Source organism: Etheostoma spectabile, chromosome 3 (genome assembly GCF_008692095.1).
Source record: "Etheostoma spectabile isolate EspeVRDwgs_2016 chromosome 3, UIUC_Espe_1.0, whole genome shotgun sequence".
Lineage (NCBI taxonomy): Eukaryota > Metazoa > Chordata > Actinopteri > Perciformes > Percidae > Etheostoma > Etheostoma spectabile.
The window spans coordinates 16,862,834-16,888,030 of NC_045735.1; the positions used below are offsets into that span (position 1 = coordinate 16,862,834).

The 25,197-nt window shown below is 42.8% G+C and overlaps 1 protein-coding gene across 5 annotated transcripts in view; it reads right to left on the minus strand.

The window, feature by feature from the left end:
• The window catches only part of fat3a (FAT atypical cadherin 3a), a 156,972-nt gene that overhangs the window by 77,219 nt on the left and 54,556 nt on the right, over positions 1–25,197 (minus strand). For all 5 annotated transcript variants that reach the window (XM_032507422.1, XM_032507415.1, XM_032507417.1 and 2 more), the window contains exon 2: positions 8,428–11,751. In XM_032507422.1, the coding sequence (XP_032363313.1) occupies positions 8,428–11,734 (3,307 nt within the window). In that variant the 5' untranslated portion in view covers positions 11,735–11,751. The remainder of the gene's footprint in view (positions 1–8,427; positions 11,752–25,197) is intronic.

A 25,197-nucleotide genomic window follows, 5' to 3' on the forward strand; every position in this document is an offset into this window, starting at 1 on the left:
GTGTGTGTGTGTGTGTGTGTGTGTGTGTGTGTGTGTGTGTAGCCAGAAGCCAAGCTCTGTTCTAATTATAATAATGAACCCTTTACTGACAGGGATATAATCTCGAATAAATTACAACTGGGTTTTTAGGGGGAAGAGCCAGCGAGTGACTTAATTTAAAGTGTAAAAACTCCCGGATCTGCAGACACTTCCAGCCGGGAGAGGAGTTCAGCTGAACTTGTTGGAGAGCTGATTAAAAGACACAAAATTATGGCCAGTAAATAAGTCTTCAAAACGATCCCCTTGAGTCTCAACATTTTAAAAGTTCCACCAGTAATGGAGTGGAGTGGGTGGGGGGGAACCGGATTTTTTCACAATAAGTATACCAATTGGGAGATCTTAAATTTAATAACCTGAATTAATTGTTTCCAAATTTTAATAGAACTGGAAATGACTGGATTTAATATAGACCTTTTCAATGGAATTCCATTGCTAGGCCCCTTTTTATATTTTAATTTTATTTGGATTATGACAATGCACATTAATCAACATTTATGTAAGTGTTAGCCAGTTGGCTAATTTATAATAATAATTATTATTAATAATATTATAATAATTAGCATGCTCGCAAACCAGAGCACCCAGAGGAAACTGCTGCTTAACGGAAATGTAAAACAAAATATAAACCAATACTTCAAGCTCTCATCTAATTTTACATATTTGGGCCTCAAAATAACACGTCATCTAGAAACTATAGCACCAATAAACTATAAAGTCATAATAACCTAATTACCTAAATCTATAGAAAGGTGGATGTACTTACATATGTACATGATATGGAGAATAAATTTATTAAAAAAGCAACATTTTGTCTAAATTCATGTATTTATTTGAAAATATCCCCCTTGTGCCAACCCCAGGAATGATTATGAAACTCACAGCACTCTTTAGGAAATTTACATGGAATAAGAAATTATCTCTGCTGTATCTTCCATTTGATACAACTGAAATGTCCAAATATTTATTGGTACTATTTAGAAACACAATTGAGAACCGTAATGTTCTAGTTTTTTCTTCCTGACGATGCTCCGTCATGGATGGACATGGAGCCATGCTCCTTTAAGGTGCCATTGCATTTGTACCTGTATTCCGCTAAGCTAAAGTACTGCTCATCCTACAGTTCTTAATATGGCTTAAGTATGGTATGAGGTAAAAGAATATGTCTATATATTGAACACAGATTGTTGTGACTGTGGTTTACATTAACCCAAAGGCTAGCCAGAGCATTGCCTCCCAACCGATCCTACAGAAACTACAGCCGCTGTCTCCCTCTTCTAATCGAATCATGGGCGCCTTTACAAATATGTGTCTTGCCCCACCAGAAATGCCAAGATACTGGACCAATGCTATGGCTCAAATAAAAGAGCTTACAAATCCATCCCACTCTCGCCATTGGGGAAGGCTGATCACAACTGTGTGCACAACACATTCCAGCTTAATGTACATGGCGACAGAGCGGGGTAGTGTTCACCAGAGAAGTAAAACTCTGGTCAGAGGAGGCAACACTGACGCTGAAGGCTGTCTGGACTGGACTGGAGTTTATTGAATACTGGACATCTTTTAACATCTTACAGCCTCACCCGCTGGTGCAGAAACTTACTGAGCCGTTTGGGTTGGACACTTGCGTATATTGTGGGCTGGATCTAGGACTTCTTTACCAACAGATCTCAGAGAGTCCGAGTAAATCTCTCCCCAGGGTTGTGGCCTCCCTCCTCTCCTGTACATCCATAGTTTACATCCTATAAACTAACTATTGTCACATTGAGATTGCAAACTGTCACATCGGGAAGTATACAGATGATACGGTTATTGAGAGCCTGCTGAAAGACGAGGAAATGTCCCATGGTCCTGTCACAGATTCTTTTTTAAGACTGTGTCAAGAAGCCTTTTTAGAACTAAATGTGACAAAGACCAAGGATATGTGTATAGATTTTAGACGTCATCACTCCAACCCTGTCAACACTTCAATCAATAGTCAGCATGTGGAAATCGTTGAATGAAGTACTTGGGCACTATTATTGATAATAAACTGAGCTTTGAATGTAAAACCAAATTGCCCCAAAGAAAAGCAGCTGCGCCTGTCACATCCGTCTCCTGTGCATTGGTCATGTTTTTGTTTGGTGGGTCACTTTCAGTGTTTTTTTTAAACTCACTGTCTGTCTCTGTTGTCTCTGGCATTACCTGCCCCGCCCTAATGTATCCCACCCGTGTCTAACTGTCTTTCCCGCCCCAGTGTTTACATACTCACCTTGTGTCACTTGCCAGTTAGCTTTGCTAAGTCTAGCGTTCTAGCCTTTGTCCCAGTAGTTCTGACCATTGTCTGTGTTTTGACTTTGACTCTGCCTTGAAATTTGGAAACCTTTGTACATTTTACATCTGAACCACTGCTGACGAGTCATACATTTAAGTCCTCAGTCTGAGCCTTTTGAGGAAGCTGGCTCAGATTAAAGTAGGAAGGTCCCTGATGACTTGGATTCATAGATGTTTTATTGAGTTGATTTTTACTTTTCTTTTATCTGTTGGTATTCTTCTCTCAATGTAAAACAGAAAAATGCACTAACAAAGGTGATCAAGGGATGTAGTAGTATCACGGGTACTCAACAGAAAAGTCTGTTTGATTTGTTTAACAAACAGTTGCTAAAGAGAGCCAAATCCATGCTGTCTGACAGCGCCAAGAGCGTCAGACCCTGCCCTCTGGGTCCCGCTTCCAATACCCACTAGTCACAACCAAAAGATATAAACACTCCTTCATACTCTCAGCCATCTCGCTGCCAAACTCAAATAGGTAAGAGCCACTCGACCACCCAACCACGCTGTTAAAATAACAATAAAATGCTGCGTTATTGACCTTAGACCGCCGTTTTGTTGGACTTGTTGACTTTCTGCTGCCTCAAGATAGCAAATATGCCAAGAATGGACCTGAACACACCTCCCTGTAAGACCAGCACGCCCAGAATGCACCTGAACACACCCCCCTGTTAGACCAACATGCCCAGAATGCACCTGACACACCTCCCTGTAAGACCAGCATGCCCAAAATGCACCTGAACACACCTCACTGTAAGACCAGCACGCCCAGATCGCACCTGAACACACCTCCCTGTAAGACCAGCATGCCCAGAATGCACCTGAACACACCTCACTGTAAGACCAGAACGCCCAGAATACACCTGAACACACCTCACTGTAAGACCAGCACGCCCAGAATACACCTGAACACACCCACCTGTAAGACCAACATGCCCAGAATGCACCTGAACACCCCCCCCCTGTAAAACCAGCACGCCCAGAATGCACCTGAACACACCCCCCTGTAAGACCAACATGCCCAGAATGCACCTGAACACACCTCACTGTAAGACCAGCACGCCCCGATCGCACCTGAACACACCTCCCTGTAAGACCAGCATGCCCAGAATGCACCTGAACACACCTCCCTGTAAGACCAGCATGCCCAGAATGCACCTGAACACACCTCACTGTAAGACCAGCCCGCCCAGATCGCACCTGAACATACCTCCCTGTAAGACCAGCATGCCCAGAATGCACCTGAACACACCCCCCTGTAAGACCAACATGCCCAGAATGCAAAGACACTTTGGGTCGGCCTTTACCCGGATAAGTAGATGAAGATGGATGGATGAAAAGATCAACGCCCAAAAATGTAAACTATAGTCTGATGCCTTCTGATGAAGGATTTGAATACAGAATAATAATAAAAAGACGACAAAGATTCAAAAAAATGTTCTGTTCGTCTGTTTTTAAGAAATCCAGGCTGGTCTGAAGAAAATATATTTAACCCTAGTGTGGTGTTCATATTTTTGTTAGACAGTCAATGTTCCCAGGTCTGGTGGAGCCACCACATTATTAGGCTTTTAAATCAGACATTACAATTTATGTAAAAATACATAATAACTGTTTATTTTAGCTCGATTACCAATGATATATACATCATTTATGGTTCATTTATTATCATTTTAGTTTTTTATGAGAAACAGAAACAAGATTTTTGATCATCATTGGTGCTTATTTCTTATAACTTAATGAGAACAGGTGAAAGTGCTCGACATGTAACAATTTTGTAACTTTGTGTGAGAATAGCAGGTGCTGAAAGTGTGTGAATGTGTGTGAATGGTTCCTGTACTTTGTAAAAGCGCTCTGAGTAGTCGTTGAGACTAGAAAAGCGCTGTGTAATTACAGTCCATTTACATGTATTTAACGCGTCTACATGGAGTTTTAAACCGGTTATGAAACTGTCTCAGTTTATTCTGATGCCTCTACATCAGACGGCAGAGCAGGCCCCTGCAGACAGACTCAGATGCAGCGGGACATCCAGCGCCAGACAGCAGCCCCTCCTCCTTTGTCCCCGGGGCAACTCGGTTACGGGAGAGGCCGGGACAGCCTGGCTCAGGACGGTCAAACTGACAACGCCGGGCGCAGGTGTAAAATGTAGCCGCTATGGATGAGAGGGAAGTCGACTGCTGAAAGTCCAACGATTTTGCAGATTATTTTTTCCTGACGTTGGCTAAGACCTCTTTGGGGGGGGGGGGGTGCCAATGATTCTTCTATCCAGAAAAAAACAAGTGTTAATAATGCACACCTGTGTATTTACCTCAGGTAGATGCTCTGTGCTGAGGTCAGACCGAGGCTGCAGCTGGGACACAAAGAGCGTCTGGCGGCTGGGTGTGTCCCCGCGCACGTTTTTGTTACCTCCTGGGGACCTTTCATGTGTTTTGTCAAGGAGGTTTAATTAGAACTGTGTGTACAATCTTTTGTGGTTTTTGAGGTTTCTATTGTTTATTTCTATGATTTCAACTCCGATTTGTTGTTCACAATGTAGCATTACGTGTCCCATATTGTTAGTCCTTTCTTGCATCAGAGTACCTAGCATCGACACTGGTATTTCATCGGTTAAGACATTCCTTTTTTGCAGTTTACATTTCCGGGTGAAAGCACAGTATGATACAGTTTCATCCCTCATAAAGGCTTTTAATCTCTCCCAGAACGGTGCTATAGATATATCTGAAGTTCAATTTATTTCTAGAAAGGAAACAAGATGGCTAGACAGAAACTTAATGAATGCTTCATCTTAAAGTTAGAGAAAATTAAGGACAATAGGAAAGGTTGATTTGGCAGATTTTTTTTTTTAAAGATTATTTTTTGGGGTATTTTTAGGCCTTTAATTTACAGGACAGCTGAAGTTTTAGAAAGGGGAGAGAGAGGGGGAGTGACATGCAGCAAAGGGCCGCAGGTCGGATTCGAACCCGGGCCAGCTGCGTCGAGGAGCAAGCCTCTATACATGGGCATCCGCACAGACCACTGCGCTATCTGGATGCCCGATTTGGCAGATTTTTACTCAAAAAATTGAACTTTAGAATATCAAAACAATTGTATTTCTCCAGCTAACAAATAAAAACACAGATAAAACCGAAGCGCCGTTATTATTTATTTAAATTATTGAGCAAATCTTCCTCTCGACCCGCTAATCCCACCGCGGTTTCATCAGTCTTTGACATTTGGTACCTACTGTAGGTTAATCAGGCTGCATCAGCATGCAGCAGCACCCTGCATGGCCAGAGGCTTAGGAGGGAGAGGGAGACGTTGAAGCAGCTCTCGGGGCCACTTGATGCTGGCATTCAAAATCTCCATCTCAATACGCAACAAAACATCTAAATATCACTAACTCATGATCATTCCCAGCTGCTAACTGTATACACACACACACACACATACACACAAAAGCTCCAGCCATATCCCATCTGACATCTCAACGAAGCAATGTTGTAAAAAGACACTCATGCTCCTTCTCAGCCTGCAATTATGATAAATACAGTCATTAATTCACAAATCATGGTTCTAGAAGGAGTGCGGTGGGATTTCTAGAGTGTGTGATTAGCGTGTGCTGATGGTCCAACATGCTGCTGTGTCAGTGAAAGCCTGCTCCATGCAGCGGACGTTCAGAAACTCCCAGTCGGATCTCATTAACAGAGAGACGATACAGGAGGTCTCCCTTAACGTTAACTGCCTGCACCTGTGACGCCATTTTATAACTTTGGTACCAGGTTTGGTTCTCCAATAGTTTTCAAACATCTAAATTCTTCACAACAATGGGCTGGCGTTATAACATGCATACATAAATGCATCATATCAGTAGGTGATTTCATATTTGGATTTACCTTACAAGCTTACTGTGTATGTCAACCTGTAGTTAGTGTGTGTGTGTGTGTGTGTGTTTCTACAGCCGTGGGCCTCCCCGCCTGTTAGAAATGAATCACTGTAGAATTGGGAGCCATGAATTCTCCTTCACCTCCTCCTATTTTCTTTCTTTCTTTCCTCCCAAAACGCAGCGGGTCCCAGGGAGAAGTGACACTGTGATTAAGAGGCTTGCTGTGAAGAGCTTCCTGCTGAACAGAGTGGGCGGGAGGATGAAACATGGAAAGGTTAGGCTTTCAAGGTAAGTGTGTGTATGTGTGGGAAGTAAAGGCGGGTGTCTAGCAGCTATTGGCAGACTACAACACATCTATATTGACAAACTCAACAACAACAGCATTAAGCCGCCCACCACCTCATTATTTTAGGTTGTGAAATATCAGAGAAAAAGAACCCACCTACACTGACACTACACACGGGGAGAGTGCTAAACACACACTCACACAGCAGATAAAGAGCCTTCACAGCCCAGAGACCAAACCAGGTGCATCCACAGCAAGAGCATCCATGCAGTTAAACAGTCTGAAGGCTAACACTGAAATAGGTTTCTGCTGCTGCAAATAGAGAGTATTTTTGACCATGTCCCTGCAGGTGACTCACATCATCTTGAACTTGGTACTAGTCTTGGTACTACCACTGGTAGGGTTATAGAGCGTAGTGGTAGGCTAAGACCTCCTGTGACACAAACGAAGCGGTATGCTCTTTCTTTTATACCTCAGGCTATTAGACAGCACAACAAGCACTTTAAACATACATTTTAATAAGTTTTTATTTTTATTTTTTTAATTGTATTCATGTATAATATTGTAGTGTATTTGTGGTCATGTATTTGTTCTCTAGTTTTTATGGGTAAGATGGCGAGTGTGAGCACTGTAATTTCCATTTTTATGGTTGAAATAAACTTGACTTGACGTGACTGCTATGCTGACAGCCAGCTTTCTACCGTAGCCAAAGGAAGGCATCACTGGCTGCCACTTAGCTCGGACTGGATGTCAAGACACAACCGTCTGCTCCACCTGGACCAGACGGAGCTTGTGTTCCTTCAAAGGCAAGGATCCCCCCACTGAGACATGTCCATCACTATCCTCAATACTGTGGTGATGGGACTGGAACACTAAGAACCATTATTTCAGGCAAAAACGCTTGTGAGTTTGAGATGTCCACCATGGCCCCACCCCATGACCAAATTAAGATTTTATAACATCATTTTTCACAGAGCTTGTTAAGCGTGCGTGTGTGTGTGTGTGTGTGTGTGTGTGTGTGTGTGTGTGTGTGTGTGTGTGTGTGTGTGTGTGTGCGTGTGTGTGCGTGTGTGTGTCAGAATAATTCACTTTAAGTTGTAATTGTGTTTGTAGTGTTTCTCAGCAGCTCGGGGCTGATTTATGGTGCTTGCCAATGCTCAGCTAACAAGGCCATAAATCCTCCCCCCCCACCCCCACCCCCGCCCCGCTCCTGTTCATCACCTTGGGACAACTATACCGGGTTAACGACTGTGTATGTGTGAGAGTGTGTGTGTGTATCTGTGTGTTAGATATGCAATAAGTCAAAAATTGGCCACCTTCAGTCGGGAACAGCTAATATATTCAGCATGTATGGGGGGGGGGGGGGCTTTAAAACCAGCCACAGTCACTTGTTGGGTTGATGCAACAGGCTGTAGTATGATGCCCTCAGTGTTTCACAAATAATCTGTACTTTCTTGGCAGTAATATTATTAGGTATTATTCTACATAAGATAAAAAGTTAAACTTCTTGTGTCTTATAGATTCTAATGTTTTAGTGGATCAACGTCTCTGCTCCTTCCTTATCTATGTATGATAAAACCAAACAAACGGCTAGACCAAGACCAGGAGTGACTGCACCCTGTGCACCCCCCTGACACTCTACCAGTGCACATGCATTCAGAAAAACATTCTCGGCTTAATGTCAGCTGAGTGCAGTGTCACCTCTCTGGACGTGGAGGACGGCCCCCCTGTGGCCACACACACACCAGCAGCTTCTTCTCTGCCACCTTCCTTTGTTCCATTCTCACAGTTTTACTTTTATTCTTACTTTGTAACTACATCGCAACAATACAATGCCCAAAAAGTACACCAAAAATACAACAAAAATTGTAACTTCTACTACTGGGCATTAATTAAAAAGCATGATAAACATAAGACAATTTTAAAGAAACCTCACCTGTCTCTTCATCAATGGAAAATCGTCCAAGTCCACTCCCATCACGAATGGAGTACTGGATTTCTCCATCTCTGCCAGCGTCGTCGTCGTTAGCAATGACTTGGAGTAGGGTAGTTCCAATCCGGGCATTCTCTTTAACTAATCCTGTCAAGGCGAAGTTCGAAAAGTACGGAGCGTAGAGGTTTTCGTTCACATCTACAACCTCCACCTCGACGAAGGTGACCGAGAGAAGAGAAACAGGCCTTCCTTTGTCTTTGGCCTTCACAGTGAGGTTGTAGAACTGCTGGGTCTCGTAGTCCAGCTCTTTTGTCAGCCGGATAGCCCCACTGGCCCGGTCTACCTCAAACCATCCATTGTAGTCATTGGCTAGAGAGTACCGCACCTGGCCTCCCAATCCCAAATCTGGGTCCTGGGTTTCTAACCAGGCCACAACAGTTCCTACTGGAAGATCCTCCAGAGCCCTGGCTTTGTACACACTGGGGATAAATAGTGGGGGGCAGTCATTCACATCCCCTAATATGATTTTCAATGTTGTTACAGAAAACTTCTGGGACCCCTTCTCTGCCTTGTCCCGGGCCTCAATTTTCAGGTTAAAAGCCAAAACAAACTCCCTGTCTAGTTGGCCAGCAACATACACTATCCCATTAGTGTGGTTGATTCCAAACTGGGTGGTGCTGGTCAAAACAGAGTACACAATCTCCCCATTGGGTCCTAGATCTTTGTCAGTGGCCTCAACCTGGATGACATCTGTTCCTATGGCAGTGTTTTCAGGTATGACAATTCTATAGCCTCCTTCTTGCAAAAACTGGGGAGCATTATCATTAGCATCCTCTATGTAGACAGTAAGCAAACGCCAAGCAGTTTTCTGTGGCAGACCAAGGTCATAGATCGTTAGGTTGAGGAGATAACGATCCCTCTTTTCTCTGTCCATAGGCAAGAAGACACTAATAAGACCAGTGTCCATGTCAATGGTAAAACAGCTGTCAATGTTTCCATCTGAAATAGAATATAGAATTTGACCGTTGAAACCTGTGTCACCATCGTAGGCATTAACTTTGAAAACACTGGAACCAATCTTTAGGTCTTCTAGCACAGCAATATCTGTTGGAAAAGCTTTGTCAAACTGGGGCGTTTGCCGATTGACCGAGAAAAGGTCAATAAAGCCTTCTTCAATTTTGGGCTTGGTGCTAGCTTTGGACTTTTTGAGTAACTTTTCAGCTAACTTTTGGGCTACCTTTGTCTCTTTACAGTTGAAACTTTTGGGAGGAGATTTCCCTTGAGCAACTGAGATGTTAACAAACATAGGATCAGAAAAGTTCTCACCATCTGTGGCAGTTATTTTGAGACTAAAGACACCGTTCTTTGGACTGGCTGTGGAAAGGGAATGTTGCAGTGAAAGGACGCCTGAATCAGGGTTAAGGTTGAAGTACCCCCAATCGTTCCCTGAAATGATCTTATATTTTACTAGCTCAAGTTCATCTATATCAATTGCAGACATTGTGGTAATCACTTCATCCACTGGGAAATCTCTAGAGATCACCCCCTGGCATGCTACCTTCTCAAACAATGGCTGGTTGTCATTTACATTTTCCAGGTGGATTGTTACATTGACCTCACTCTCTCGCCTGTAAGGTGACCCCCAGTCAGAAGCTCTGACAACAAACACAAAGCTCTCTGATGAGGATTCAAAGTCCAGCTCTTTAGTGGTGCTGATGATACCAGAAAACTGATTAATCTTGAAGGGTAATGGCTCAAGGCTGGAAATGCTGTAAGTTATGTATCCATTTTCTCCTTTGTCCTCATCAACTGCAGAAACTGTTAATACAATGGTCCCAACTAGTACACTTTCATTGACCGAAACCTCATAAGAGGACTGATCAAATGTTGGTGTGTTGTCATTGGAATCCGTAATGGTTACCCGCACTTTAACTTTAAGGTCACTATCCATTTCCAATACCTCAAGATTAAAGACATTCTGGGTCAGCTGAGTGAACCAGTGAGTGGTAGAGATTACGCCTGTTAAGGTGTTCATTTTAAAAAAAGCTGAATCTGCAGAAGGTGTCAGAATGTATTCTGCATCATCTGGCTCTGGCTTGATTTTAACAGCCTGTACAATCGTGCCTGGTGGTGAAATTTCATTCAAACTAATATCATACAACTCCTGCTCAAACGTTGCTTCCGCTGTCTCCCGTTTCTTGACCATAATGTGGACAACCTTGACGGCAGAAAACTTCTGTGGGGACCCCCTGTCTTTAGCCTGCAACGTGAGGTTACAGCCATAAGGGTAAGTCTCCCACTGTAACTCAGCGGCCTTTATGGCAAACTCATCGTCCACAGATCTTTCTACGAAAAACTGCTCTGAAGGGTCTCCTCCCACAATGACCACTGCGTCTATTTCTCCATTTAAGCCTTCATCTAGGTCTGTAACAGTGACCATGGCATACACAGCGTTTTTATCAAGCAATGAGGGGCTGTGGGTGACCACATTAATGACTGGGGCATGCTCATTCACGCGCTCTACATGGACAAAAAGCTTGGCTGTACTGCTGACCCCGTTATTCCCATAGAGCTTCATGCCGCGGTCCACCGCTTGGATTTCTAAGTCGTAGCGGTTCTGCTCATCAACATTGAGCTTTCCACTGAGAGAAACCACTCCACTGGTTGGGTGTACAGCAAACATCTCCATTTTTTCCTTGAAAAAATAGTAAAACTCGCCATTGGAGCCAATATCTGCATCTGTGGCGGTGACTTGTGCTATGCTAGTCCTGAGAGGGGTGCTCTCCATTATGGTAACAGAGTAGGTGGTGGGTGAGAACAGGGGCCGCAGGTCATTCATATCCAAGACCTGGATGCTGACTTTAGTCCAGGTCTCAAGGAGGGCCTCTCCCTTGACAGAGGCTTTTACTGTCAATACATAATTATCCTGAATCTCTCGGTTCAAGATAGCTGCGTTGCCACCTTTAGTCCTTATTCGCAAGAAGCAGAAGTCGCCCAGCACATACTCCTCTGCCTTAAAAAAGCCTTCGTCATCACCTGAAGTGATTCTGTAACGGATCTCCCAAGAGCGCTGGGCAAGGTGGATGCCCATTTTAACTTTACTGTTGGCATAGGTGCGTGCTGCTGAATTTTCGTAAACTGTAGCGTGGTAGACAGCTTGAGTGAAGCCAAAGTGAGGTCCATCCTGAAGGCCCCTCTGGGTGTTCTGGCCGCAGCAGGGTGATGGCTTGAAGAGCAGCAACGGCAGCAGCAGGGCCAGGCTGAGGAGAGGGGCTCGCATGCCTGCCCACTGGCCCATATTCACATCCATCCCATCATAACGCCATCCTGAAACACAAAGAGACAGACAGAGGCAGGGGCAGAGAGATTAGCTACCAGGGGAGGGATTTACATTATTTACAGGCTACTTATTTTATCCTTATTTGCATGTCCATTGGATTACAGATTGATTGGAAGTGGGGAGGGGAGGGGGCATTTACAGTTACCAGGCAACAAAAAGGAAGGCTGACATCATCCTTGTGTGGTCTCTGGACACTGAGATCAGTGTCAACAGTCAATTGCAAGTTTCAGAAAAACCAGAGGTGGTTTGACAGAGAACAAAATAATTGTATAGCTAGGAAGAGAAGTGTAACATCACCAAAACAAACTCTAAAAAAATTAGTGCAGAGGGCAAAATGATGGGCTGCCACACCATGACCCTATCATAACCCAACCCTGAAATACATGAAAACTGCAGCCCTATGTCTCAAAGCCATGTAATTTCTACAGACGCAAACCAGTTATGGTTTTGAAACTGAGAGTCAAGTAGCTGTTGTGTTCAGATTTTGTTCTCTTTTTCTGAAAAAAAAAAAGGGTTCTGAAAGAAAGCAGCCACAAATATGTGCCAATCTGGGCTTTGGGAGAAAAGCCCGATCCGCTAGAGCCATGTTGTGGCCCTAGGAGTGCCACAGTGGTCTGCATTTTGATGACTTGGCACTTTCCACCACAAGGAATGGAGAGATGGGGCGGGAAAAGACAGACGATGTCTGAGTGCACTGATAATAACACACTGCTGAATTGCACAGCAACAACACACAGTTACAATCACATGTACAGTACAAACTGTAGAAACTGTCTTAACCTCTAACTGAAAATCATTTGGCTTTGTGAACGTGACCAAACACCACCAATGCCTTAGTCTGCATTTAAATACAACTCAACAGTCATTCAGGGTAGAAAGGCTTGAATTCAAACGACGATGCCACAAAAAAAACCTCCAGTTTTTGTCTGACCTTAAACTGTCATCTCAGTGTCGGGGGGGGGGGGGGGGGGGGGGGGATTGAGAGGCCTTTCCTGCTGCAAGTGTCTGTAAGCAATCTCAGTCAGCTTTACTGGGTCAGTACATCTCTCCTTTGAAAACTAGTGCCAGCAGGGAGGCACAGTACTGATGCCTCCACACTGCATTAACCCTCTGAATCCAGACTGATTTAGTTCAGTTTTCCCTCTTCACCTACAGACTCATGGAACAGTCACTGTGTGTCTAAAATCCAAAATCGTTTGGGGTTATTTGTCTGTATATTCACACTGCAAATATGTGTACGTGACTGGGTAGACAAGAGTGTTCCAGGGACATAAGAACCATGCTGATGGTACATTCTGAATTCTAGCTTTATTTCCATTTGGGTCAGTGATTTCTAACCTTGGGTACTGATGCAGTTACCAGGAAGTTAATGGTAATCAGCACCATTCATTTGACATACATACACTACTGGTCAAAAGTTTGAAAACTTGTAAGTGACCACATACTTCTGACTGGTAGTGTATGTCAATGCAATGTGTGAGAAAATGTATGGGATTCCAAAGCTGTAGAGACAGACATATGTCAGACTAAGGTGGTAACCACTGTTTCAGAGAAGGCATTGTATACAAGAAGTTTATATTTGCCATGCAGTCAGCAAATCTCAGAATGGGCCTTCGAGGGATACATCTTAAAGTTAAAAGGAATTTTTTGAGTGTCAAACGATTCATTTGCTGCATTTTAAACATTTCTATTTACCAATTTATGGTGGAAACATCTTTTTGTATTTGTAGTAAAATACAGGTGAAATATATATGAAATATAATGCAGGAGGTGTGTTTACAGCAGAGACCTGGGCCCTGATCTGAGTACATCTGACATTTGATCCCAGTCCAGTTTGTTTATGTGTGACCAACCGACCAAAGACACGGAAGTTGACTGTTATTTAACAAACCTACGCAACATTTTTAACCGGTTATGGAACTAAAATGTCTCAAATTAATACTGATGCGATACCAGACCCTTCGTCCAGCAGTCAGAGCCTCAGCAGGAGGCTCAGAGCTGGGCGCCCGTGTGGCCTTTTTATGATTGGTTGAACCAACAATCGCAAAAAAAATATTATATTTTTTAATTTGTGGTGAAGGGAGGCTACTGGCCGTGCCCATGCTTAGAACCGGGCCCACTGTGTGCCCACTTATAAAATCTTTTAAAGGTCTTAACTCTTTATTTAATTCCTTTTTAATAACATGCATGCTGAAAGAAATGGCATGCGTCTTAAAAATGCTCATTAGACTGTAGCAGCCTGCTGTTATTTTCAATTGATACAATTCAACAATACCCGAGAGGCAGCCAAATATGGAAGTATAATAAACACACTTCACACACACACACACACACACACACACATACACACACACATACATTTGTGGCCATGACAGCTCATTCCGGTCCCCCACATGTAGTGCTTTGCCCTAAGGGCTGGTTGGAGGGCAGTGTGCAGTGGGTTGACATGGAGCACATGTACCTCTGCCCCCCCCCCCAGATACTACTGTTGAGATCAGTGACAAAAGTGTTCTCAAGCACTATCTACCAGAGAGAAGCCACGGTCACATGGACACACCCTGTGGCAAAATTGTGCTTAGGCTTAGGTTTCTGTGGCTGTGTGTGTGTGTGTGTGTGTGTGTGTGTGTGTGTGTGTGTCAACTGTAATGGGTTATGTTAATGTGTCAAACATGTCTGCAAGTTGTTTGTAAAAGTGTATAAAAATGGTGGAAACCAGCGGCTGCCTGGGAGGCATAGAAACACAACTCTCAACAGGAATGTAAGGTATGTGTGGTTTATAATTCCCTGTACAAAATCAAGTCAAACAAAGTCCTTCAGTCCACTGTTATGTTCTCACATTTTGTTTTCCTGTAACAGGGAAAGCAATCTACCAGTATGAGACTATTAAACTGCTTCCCTATCCAATTTCAGCAGTTCGGTTCACTCTGTTATTCCTGCATACTGCCTTACTTTTTATAATTGCAACACAATGAAATCAAAAAACTTTTGAATGCAAATTAAATCCAAACAATGGTAATCCTAGTGCCAGAGCAGAGATATACCCCAGTACGGCACCGAGAAAAACACCCAGACCCAGAACTCTATTTTGGGCTCATTTATAAAACCTACACTGAATCGGGTAAGCAGGTCAAGCTCAATTTTGTAAGAGTAGTACAGCAGAGAGAAGGACAAACACACATAATCAGACAATCAGAGACTAAATAGAATCAAAATACATCCTTTAAGGTTGTATACTATATATAGCACATTACTATCTTAGCAAACAAATAGTTGCTATGTAAAGATATAGTGGAGTAATGAATGATTTCACTCTCCCTCTGCATGTGTTGTATTCTGAGCTTCTCTCTTGATAGACAGTCCAGCAGCAAATGCATATGACTGTAATGTGATGTGCATGTGAGTGCATATTAGTGCATATTAGTGCATATGAGTGCATATGAGTGCTGTGTGCATCAGTATCAGACACCACCGGATGTGACAAAGCATATTTGACGAGTTGGGGAGGAGTTGTAGCTATGTTTCCATCCACACGTTTTTATCTGAATTAAGTGATATTGAATGTAAAATGCCGTCTGGAAACAGTAAAATTTAATGGAATTTCATGAATATCGACTCACAGGAAACACGTTGAGTCTCATCGAAGATATATCGATATACGGCTTATGTGATAAACGCTGATGGAAACGTTATTTGCCGAATAAATATTGAATTGTGATAAAGTTTTAGGTCATTTTTCGGTTGCAACCAGCCATAAAACCAAGAAGTAGAAGTTTTAGGTCATTTCCCCCAGCATTTCCTCTCTGTCTGCACACATGGCCGGTGTCAACAAAGACAGATGGAAGTGGACGGACAAGGAGACGAGAGACTTTCTGAATTTCATTTACAAGCAAAGTATAACGGCTATTTTAGAGGGCAAAAATGTAAGAAATGGCATTATTTATCAGGAACTCGCAAAGGAAATGGCCGACTAAGGTTAGAACAAGCCATGGGACGTCCTGCGGAGGAAATGGAAGGCGCTCAAACTGTGTCAAATGTCTCAAAAGAGAGTTGTCTCACAACGGTGCCAGAGGGACATTAAAAGAAAAGTTCCATCTGCATCGTCATAGCAATGTGTGGATAGTGTTGTTGTTTTCTTATTATAGCTTGATATGTCGCTATCAGCTAGCACATAAACACTATTACAACTTGTCCAATATTGATCATGTGTTGGTAGATGGCGTGATCCATTTTGTCTAGAAAATGTTTGTTGAATGTTGTGCAATATAATGGAAAAATGAATGGAAACACCGTAAAATATCTCAACTCAATTCGATATACCAATTTGACCCTAAAACAGCGTGTGACGTCCTTATGCAACAGGTGTTTATTCGTTTTAAAGCCGCTGGATGACACATCTTTCACCAGCTTTATTCACATGAGTTTTTTTTACAAAACTTTAGATAATTTGATTGACAAGTGGATGGAAACTTAGCTTGTGAGAGCCATGTGGAGGCAGTCCCGGCCTCTTTGCAGTATTTCGTGTACAGCCCCTTTAAAGTATATTACAACCTCATTGGCCCTGAATTGTTTCTTCTGTATCCGGATTTTCAAATGTTTAAATTCCTGCTAAAGCAGCTTTCAAGTGATTTAAAAGCATACTACAGAATATGGCAATATGGTTCAACCTGACATACAAACTCCATTCACTGGAAAACCCACGTTAGAGAGAGTTGGGATTATTCTGTCAAACCGGCATAAACACAATCTTTGGAAAGTTAAAGATGCCTACAAGAATTTTGAATCAAGTTCTGTTGGTTTGAGCAATGCTTGCATGTGTAATGATGGACACACTTGTGGTTCCAGCATAGTTAAAAAGGTACATAATTCTTCCCAAAACTGTATATTCCTTTGATACTGCAGACACCCTGGAAATGATCATTCAAATGAATCTGTTTCTTCTTAAGTGCATAATTGCCATGTTGTTTCTATACAAGGAAATCCCACAAGCATGTGTCTGCAAAATGTTTACCACACACACACACCACACACACACACACACACACACACACCACACACACCACACACACCACACACACACACACACACACACACACACACACGGGATAGGGACCGAGAAAAACACTATCATTCTCCATAGAGAAGCCCCACTTACTGTCAGCTTTAAACAGCCTCTCATTAGCTTTTCATTGCAGGCTAATTGGCCTTGAATTGTGTGTCAAACAGCAGCCAGCAGCCTCCACACCCCCGGACACACAGCTATTCTGCCTTAGCTACCAGCATGCTGACAAGGCAGGAAACACACACACGCACATGCACAAGCACACACACACACACACACACACAGTGAGGAACTAACAGAGCCAGAGAGTAATGTGTAGCTGCAGGCTGAAAATGGTTCTTTACCCACCGAAAGCAACTCTCACAGCACACTGACAACCAGAAAACTGTCACCATATAGGGATGCACCAATCAGCCGCTGGTTACAATATCCATAGTTTTTATCGTGTTCCGGTGCCATGGAGGTTCCTCCGGATGTCCCCCATCCTTCTCTTTCTTCATGTTGACATTTGAAACTCATGTCAATTCGGGAAACATCCTCCGAGCTAGAACCGCCAATCAAATTAAATATATTATGTTTGGGTCAAATTCTCATCCCGACTGCTAGAGCTTGCTTCCCTACGTGCACACGTTCCACCAAAACAAGTTCCCTCCCAAGGCCGTGTTGCAGAGGCACCGGGGCTCCGTCCGGAGCTTAGCCACGCCCATGACGATTGTGATTGGTTTACAGAAATGCCAATAAACCAGAGCACGTTTGTCTCGCATCCAGGAATGCTGTGTGGACTAGACCGACCTTCCTCTGCTGAATTATTTTTATATCCTCCCTCTCAAAGTGACCAATAGACCATATGATATACCTAAAATAGCAGTATTTTAAACTAAGGAAAGTGAACAGTTTATGGTGCCATGGAACGTTAAAATATGAGCGGCAATTGCTGGTTGTAGCTGCTACAGATCTACCAGCAGCAGTTATTCAGCCTTCAATAGGTGACCATTCCATTCATTCTCTTCTCTTTCTCTTGAAAGCACTGTTTTATGTTGACACTACGTTGTGCTATTGGATATTAAAATAATCTTTAAAAATATCCAATACGTTTCAGAACTGTTTCTTTTGTCCTGAAAAAAACATTTACGAGCTTCCACAGGAGAGGATGCAACACAAATCCCCGCTGCATTGTTGTTATTATCACCAGGTGCTCGGTTTCAGGGCGTAGAGAGCGTGTCCCCCAACCGTGTCTGGTATTTCTCAGCACAGTTGTGTTTCTTGAGCAGCCTTGAGTCTGAAAATCCGAGTCCGCAGCTGCTGCAACAACGCGGTCTCTCTCCTGTGTTGACCTGCATGTGAAACAGCACGCGTCCGAGTTGCCTGAACCTCACGCCACAAGCTTCACATGGCTTGGCCGGCTGAGTGGCACTACTGTATATCCATGGTATTGGTATGGTATGGGATTGAATTCTTGCATGTTTAGTTTTGTTGTGCCTGATCATCCAGAAAAGGATGATGATTGGCTCCGACACAAACGCATTACTGAAAGCCTGACAAGATGGATTATAGATCATTTAATTCATTGATTTTTATTTATTTAAAGATATCATGAGAATTCGGCTGCCTTGCAAGGTAATGATCTAAAAGGTTCAGGTTCATTTATCTTTAAAAAAAAGAAAAGAAAAAAAAAAGTTAATCTTCAAAATAATGAGCTTTATCTGCAGTAAAAGGCTTGCTGCATGCAAATCACATTTTTACGCGTGACCCTTTAATGCACCATAGGACAAACCGGAGACATTATTTGACTCTAAAATGCAAGTCCATCAGTCCGCCTCACCCCCAGCCTGTGGGAGACTACTTCACAGAGGTAGTAACGTTATGTAATATTACTTGAAAAGGAGGAGAGGGGGCAGCAGCCCCGGTCTGGGTTTGAGGGTCCACAGCTTATGTGGACTCTTTGTGGTGGGTGCCGGTGGTCGTATGTTGACTTTAGCGGACTCAATTTCTCAATTCCATTAGACAGTGCTGCACCTGACGTTAGCATCACATTACAAAGAAGTGACTTTGATTTCCGTCAAACTGTGATAATTGCAGCCTCTGTGTCTGCCAGGAGTGTTGGAGGACAAACAGAAAAACAGACGAAAGGAAATAGAGAGCATGAGAGGTGGAGGAGAAAACAAACAGCACTACGAGACGGAAAGAGGAAAACTAAGAGAGAAGGGGAGTGTGTATTATTTCTTCCATACAGAGGAATACAGCACTATGGTGCCTGCAACCCACCACTGTCAACTCTGGTTAACACATCAATCAGCAGAAAGGCATCCATCGGGCCAGAAAAACTCAATTACACACAATCCATCCTTTGTCTTTCTGCTACCAACACATTGCTCAAAAATGCATCAGACAACTCAAAGTATAACCACTTCAGACTAAGCTTGGGCCATGATCATTTTAGACCAGTTTGATATCAAGCCTGTCACCGTTTATAATGGGTGTTAAAGGCTAACTATCAGTTTTTTGTTTGATGAGAACAACAATCTTTGACATTGGTTAAGCAGGATCGCTGCAGTCAGCGAAACAAGCTACAATGTAAGTTATTGGGGAATTGTCCAGCTTGTATTTATGTTCCCATTTTGCCAATTTATTTCAGCTGAACACATGAAAGGGGAGAGAGGGAGGGAGGGGGAGGGGGGGGGTGACATGCAGCAAACGGCCGCAGGTCGGAGTTGAAACCTCTATATCTCTCTACCAACTGAGCTATGTTGGCGCCCAGAGATAAACCTTTGTCTGTAAGACACAGCTCGGAACCCACCAGACTCCATTTAGAAAAGCAATACTTTTAGCGTGTATAGAGCCAACATATTTACACATGTAAATCAGTAAACTATGTGTTAATTTCAACCAAAGCTCGAGTTGTGATGGTTGGAAAAGTGGAAAGATGACCCAAAACAGCTTTTCATAGTTTTACTTTGTTTCTGTCGACTTTAAATTAAGTGTATTTTACAATTCTAAAATTAATGTTTATTTACGTCTGGTGGGTTTAGCAATTTAGTGGATGTTTTTATGATGTCGAAGTGTCCTTGGGCAAGACACTGAACCCCGAGTTGCCCCCAATGCTGCGCATCGGAGCGTGAATGTGTGTGAGTGTTTATCTGATGAGCAGGTGGCACCTTGTACGGCAGCCTCGGCCACAGTGTATGAATGTGTGGGAATGGTGAATGTTTCCTGTATGATGTAATAGCGCTTTGAGTAGTCGTTAAGACTAGAAAAGCGCTATATAAATACAGCACATTTACATTTACATGATCTTACTCTTTAACAGAAATCCTTTCCATAATTTTGCCAGACACTTATATAATATTAATCTGGGCCTGTTAGTGGCAAAACGAGCCCTTCTGTGAGTGTAAATACAAGTTGGACAATTTCCCCAAAACCTACATTGTAGCTTGTTTCTCCGCTGCCGACTGCAGCAATCTCTCATAATAGTGGACCAACGTCAAAGATTGTTGTTCCCATCAGTCCCTTACACACAAAAACATAGAAAAATAGGGTCCAGGTTGAAAAAAAAAACAGTAGTTACCCTTTAACTACACATAACAAGGCTTGCAATTTAGAGTAAAGTGTTGTCAGGGAACATTGGGTAAGAGTGATGACGTCTCACTCGCGTTGTGCCTGTTTGCCGCTCGCTCTCTTTTCTTCATTGCCATTTTTCATACAGTCTATCGCCCCACACACATAAGTGAGAACCCTTCACTGTCCTGCTTAATCGTAGGAATTCTGCCATGTGCTGCTCTGCAGGGTTTGGCAAAATGAAAGTCTTTTATAAACATGAATGTGATCTTTGTCTTTCCATTTGTGTAGAACTGTATCCATTATTAGGCTACATATGGGTTATGGTATTAGTCACTTTCTTATCAAATGTAAGCTTTTAGGCCTTAGTGTAATTATTTAATCTGAAGAAAATAGACTAGTGCCCAAGTTTATCAGGACGTCTGCACATCCAAATACATTAAACTGAAATTGTCCCCTTTTTTTCTTTAATAGTTAACCCTTGTGTTGTCTTGAACTTGTCCTTCCAAATTTCCAGCAGTTTCGGCATTTTCTCCTATGCTTTTGACACTTTTTTAAAACGCTTTTGTCAAACATTTTTTGAACCTAATTCATATGACATTTTACTTATTTATTTTTTTAAAGCAGAAATTATGAATTACTTTGCTTGGTAGTTAAGATCAGAGGATGTATAGTTAGGATTCTGTTTTGAAACCATTTACACTTCTTTTCCAAATGCTATGAAACTGCATAAAACAGCCCAAATTCAATAAAAATAATCATAAAATTTACCAAAGATCATCAGAGATTAGATAGATTGGGCGGTAAACTCAAATTGTAAAATCTGGTTACCTTAATATATTTGTGCATGCACTTAAACCTGCCATTGGTAAAGGCTGGCTGCTTACAGTCTCTCCTCTGAAACAGCGGGGCCGTTCCACCACTCTTTAATGCAGTCTGGATCTCGTGTTTCTTTTGGGGGGGCTTGTGAACTACAAATCCATACTCTTTTTTTTTTTTGTGAACAATTTTTTCTCTTTTTATTATTTTCCAATCATCAATTCAGTCATATGTCCATCCGACTGCACCGTCGGCAAATCACCATCAAAAAGCAAACTAAATACACATTTGACAAGAAAATACAACAACAACAACGAAAAAAAAAAATAAAAAATAAAAAATAAAAATAATAATAAATAAAAAAACACCATTGCGACCCCCTCCCCCCCAATCCCTCATACCCTGGATCTCTAACAGATTTTACCGGCCATAAACATACCTCAAAACCAACAACGTACATACAGATATTAAGTTACAGCACATTCTTAACCTTATCAACCATTGAATGCCACGCTAAGATAGTATCGGGTCCGGCTCCGTGCATTCTTGCCACTGATAGCTCCATCTCAATTACGTCTATATAAGTGTTAATCCAATGAGGCTTAGTAATTGCATGAGGAGGTTTCCAGCGTAGAGCTAACAATTTCTTGGCCGCAGTGAGGCCTGTTAGGAGCATACGTTTTTTCCAACATGTCATCTTTAGTGAGGAAGTGTCATTCAAGAGCAGCACAGCAGGAGAACATGGTACAATAACCTCCATAACATTAGATAAAGTGGCACATACCTCCCCCCAAAAAAGCTTCTACAAATCCATACTCTTAAAACCACTATTGATAGTTTTGTTGTCCATAGTCTATCCATTAATGACCGTCAAATAACGTTCTTCCCATGAGAGTCTCAACCAATGACTGTAGCAAACTGGAAATCACTTAAGTCTACTTCAGACTTCAGACAGTAAAACAGCAATAACATCTGGTTATAGATCGGGTTGTGCAAATGAAATTAGAGCGAGCCAAGTGTGTGTAGCAGTATAGGACATGGGGGGGGCATTACAACTGGACCAACTACACAGTGACTTGAGAACAGGTTCTGCTCTCAGCTACACTTATATTACTGCGTACATTGTACCATTAAAATTAGGAATCACAGTTTTTCACTTTCAGGACCCCTAATGTAATTACATAGTTTGTCCACTAGAGAATACTGACAGGATAACTGTTAAATGTCTTAATTATTCAATAACTACATGCAAGAGCTTTATCAAAAATGTACTTTCATGTTGTGCTGATGTGAAAAATGGAATGCTGGGCTATTTTGTTACACTCAGTCAGGAATGAGGACCCAACAGCAGCGATAAGGGAGGCAGGCGGGAGCAGGTAAATAAGGATTTATTCAATAAAAAGGCAGAGTTCCAAAAAGGGGATCAGGTGGCAAAAACTAGAGACTATGGAAACAAAATCCCACAACCCAAAAATACCAAAGCAAAAACAGGATATGGGAGAAACAGCAACTGGGAAAGACTCACAGGGAGGGTCAGGAACACCGACTGAAACACTGACACGAACACGTCGACAGGACAAAACGATCTGACAAGAGACAAGGGGAACGCGGAGGTTAACTACAAGAGGTACACGAGGTAACGAGGAACAGGTGATACATCAGGTGAATCACATTAGGGCGGGGCAGGACAATCAGACAGACAAAAGTAAAAGTAAAACCAGCCTTCAAAATAAAACAGGCAACAGAACATACAGACAGACACTCACAGGGGAACACAAGACAGGACCAGCAAAACAAGACCCAAACACGAGGAGACGAGACAAGACAGGACCAAAGCCACAGGAGGAGGAAAAGAAAAACAAAGTAAAACCCCAAACCATCACATATTTGATATTCTCAGAAATGTATGAACACTTAAATATTGATATTGGCATCGGTCTTACATTTTGAGCTATGTTGGTAGCAGAGACCGGGGTGGGAAGTGAGCCTCCATTTTAGAGTAAGGACATATCTGTACTAATGCTGTGTGTGTTTGGCCATGTTGTACCAGGTGTTCTAATGGCTTGTGGCCTCTGTGGTTTAAGGTAAATGACACCTTCTTAATTAGCCTGCCAGTGGGCAACACACACACACACACACCCACACACACACACACACACCCTAATGTGCCATCAGGTGGATACAGCCCTGCAGTGACGGGGACACAAACAAGTGACTGGATGTAATGAATGAGAGAGCAGAGTGCAACCCTGCACCGTGATTATTAATGTCACACTCCTTAACGCGCTCCCATTTTTTCACACAAACACACGCACGAACGCACGCCGACACTCGCACGCACACACACACACACACAGCTTTGTTGGATGTGTCACATCACTCCTCCCTGCTTCTCACACATTCCTTTCTTCTTCCTCTATCCTTCCTCCTAGCTTTTCTCCCACAAAGCTCCACCTCCTCCTCTCTGCCATCAATTATCACCTTCCTTCCCTCCTTCCCTCCTTTCCCCCCTCTTTTGTTAGTCTCCTTCCCTGCAGCACTCACTATTTCTTTCCCCTCTTCGGCTTCTCTCTTTGTCCTTATTCTTTTCTCTTAACTACCTCTACCTTTTATCATCACCTCATTTTCCTTTCACCTTCTCCTGTTTCAGCCCCTCTGCTCAATCATTCTCCTCTCATCCCTCCTCCCCGTGTGTGGGTGTTAATGAACTTTCAGTGTGTGTGAGAACAGGTGATATCAACCCATTCTCTATTCCTGTAGAGAAATCTGGACTTAAATGATCTTTTTGTGTTTCCTGGCTTCCCCCCCCCCCCCCACCCACCCAACCCACCCTCCTCTCCTTCTCCTTCTCCCTCTCCCTCTCCCTCTCCATCCTTTGGAAGTCCAGTCAGTACTGAGCACTAATATTTGAATTGGTTACTCTGTGTGTTAATTTCTTCATTATGTCATCATCTACACACAAAACACTTATTAAGACACTGAAGAGGGACACAGGCATGATGTGTGTGTGTGTGTGTGTGTGTGTGTGTGTGTGTGTGTGTGTGTGTGTGTGTGTGTGTGTGTGTGTGTGTGTGTGTGTGTGTGTGTGTGTGTGTGGGTGCGTGCATGGGTATAAAACACGCAGCAGGATCATTGCAATGCATTCCAAGTTATTATAATATTTTTTCGTATTATTTCATATCACATATATAACATATCCGTAGTGAGAACATTGTTCTCTGCGGGGCTGTATCCGAACCACACATTTCCAAGTCAAATCTGATTAGCCAGTTTGCAGCTCTGTGTCACACTGCTCTCTCCATATTTCCGTAATACTTATGTTGACAGATAATGTATGTAACTTTAAGAGTAAAACTGTGAGGAGGTTGGAGGTTTAACATTGCGAGGATTTCAACTCAAAGCCGTGCTGGTCCCCTACCAGGGTCCTGTCTCAAAATGGCTTCCCTGTAACAATAATGGACAGGAGAAGAAGGCTGGAGCATTATGTGTGCTCATCCCTCTGACTGCTAACACAGCTGCCACCACGTCTCCTCCACCCACACGACATTTTATCACTGAACCAAGACCAGGGACACAACTTATTTCTGGGACTGTGTGAGCGACAGACTGGGAATATAAAACGGCCCTGGCATTTCCACCCACCTTCGGGGGGGGGGGATGCACAACTCGCAGGTACAACTTTTGATGCACAAAAAGAACACACACTTTTGATAGCCCCAGTGATGGGGAATGTAAACTCCCATGCTATAAACAACTGCACCAAAACAGACATATCAATGCACAACCCCAATGCATAAAACAAAAGACTAAATCATCAGAGCCAGCCGCTCCATAATGAAAACATGGCTGATCTAATGTACCTGTTGCTCCACGCCCTCCTGCAGCATTGCTCTGCATCTCTGTATTTTCTGTAATCCACATTCAGACCCACAGCAGGCTTGTTGTTCTGTGTTGGTTAGTTCCACAGATTTATTATCCATGTCTGTCTCTTCCTATGACT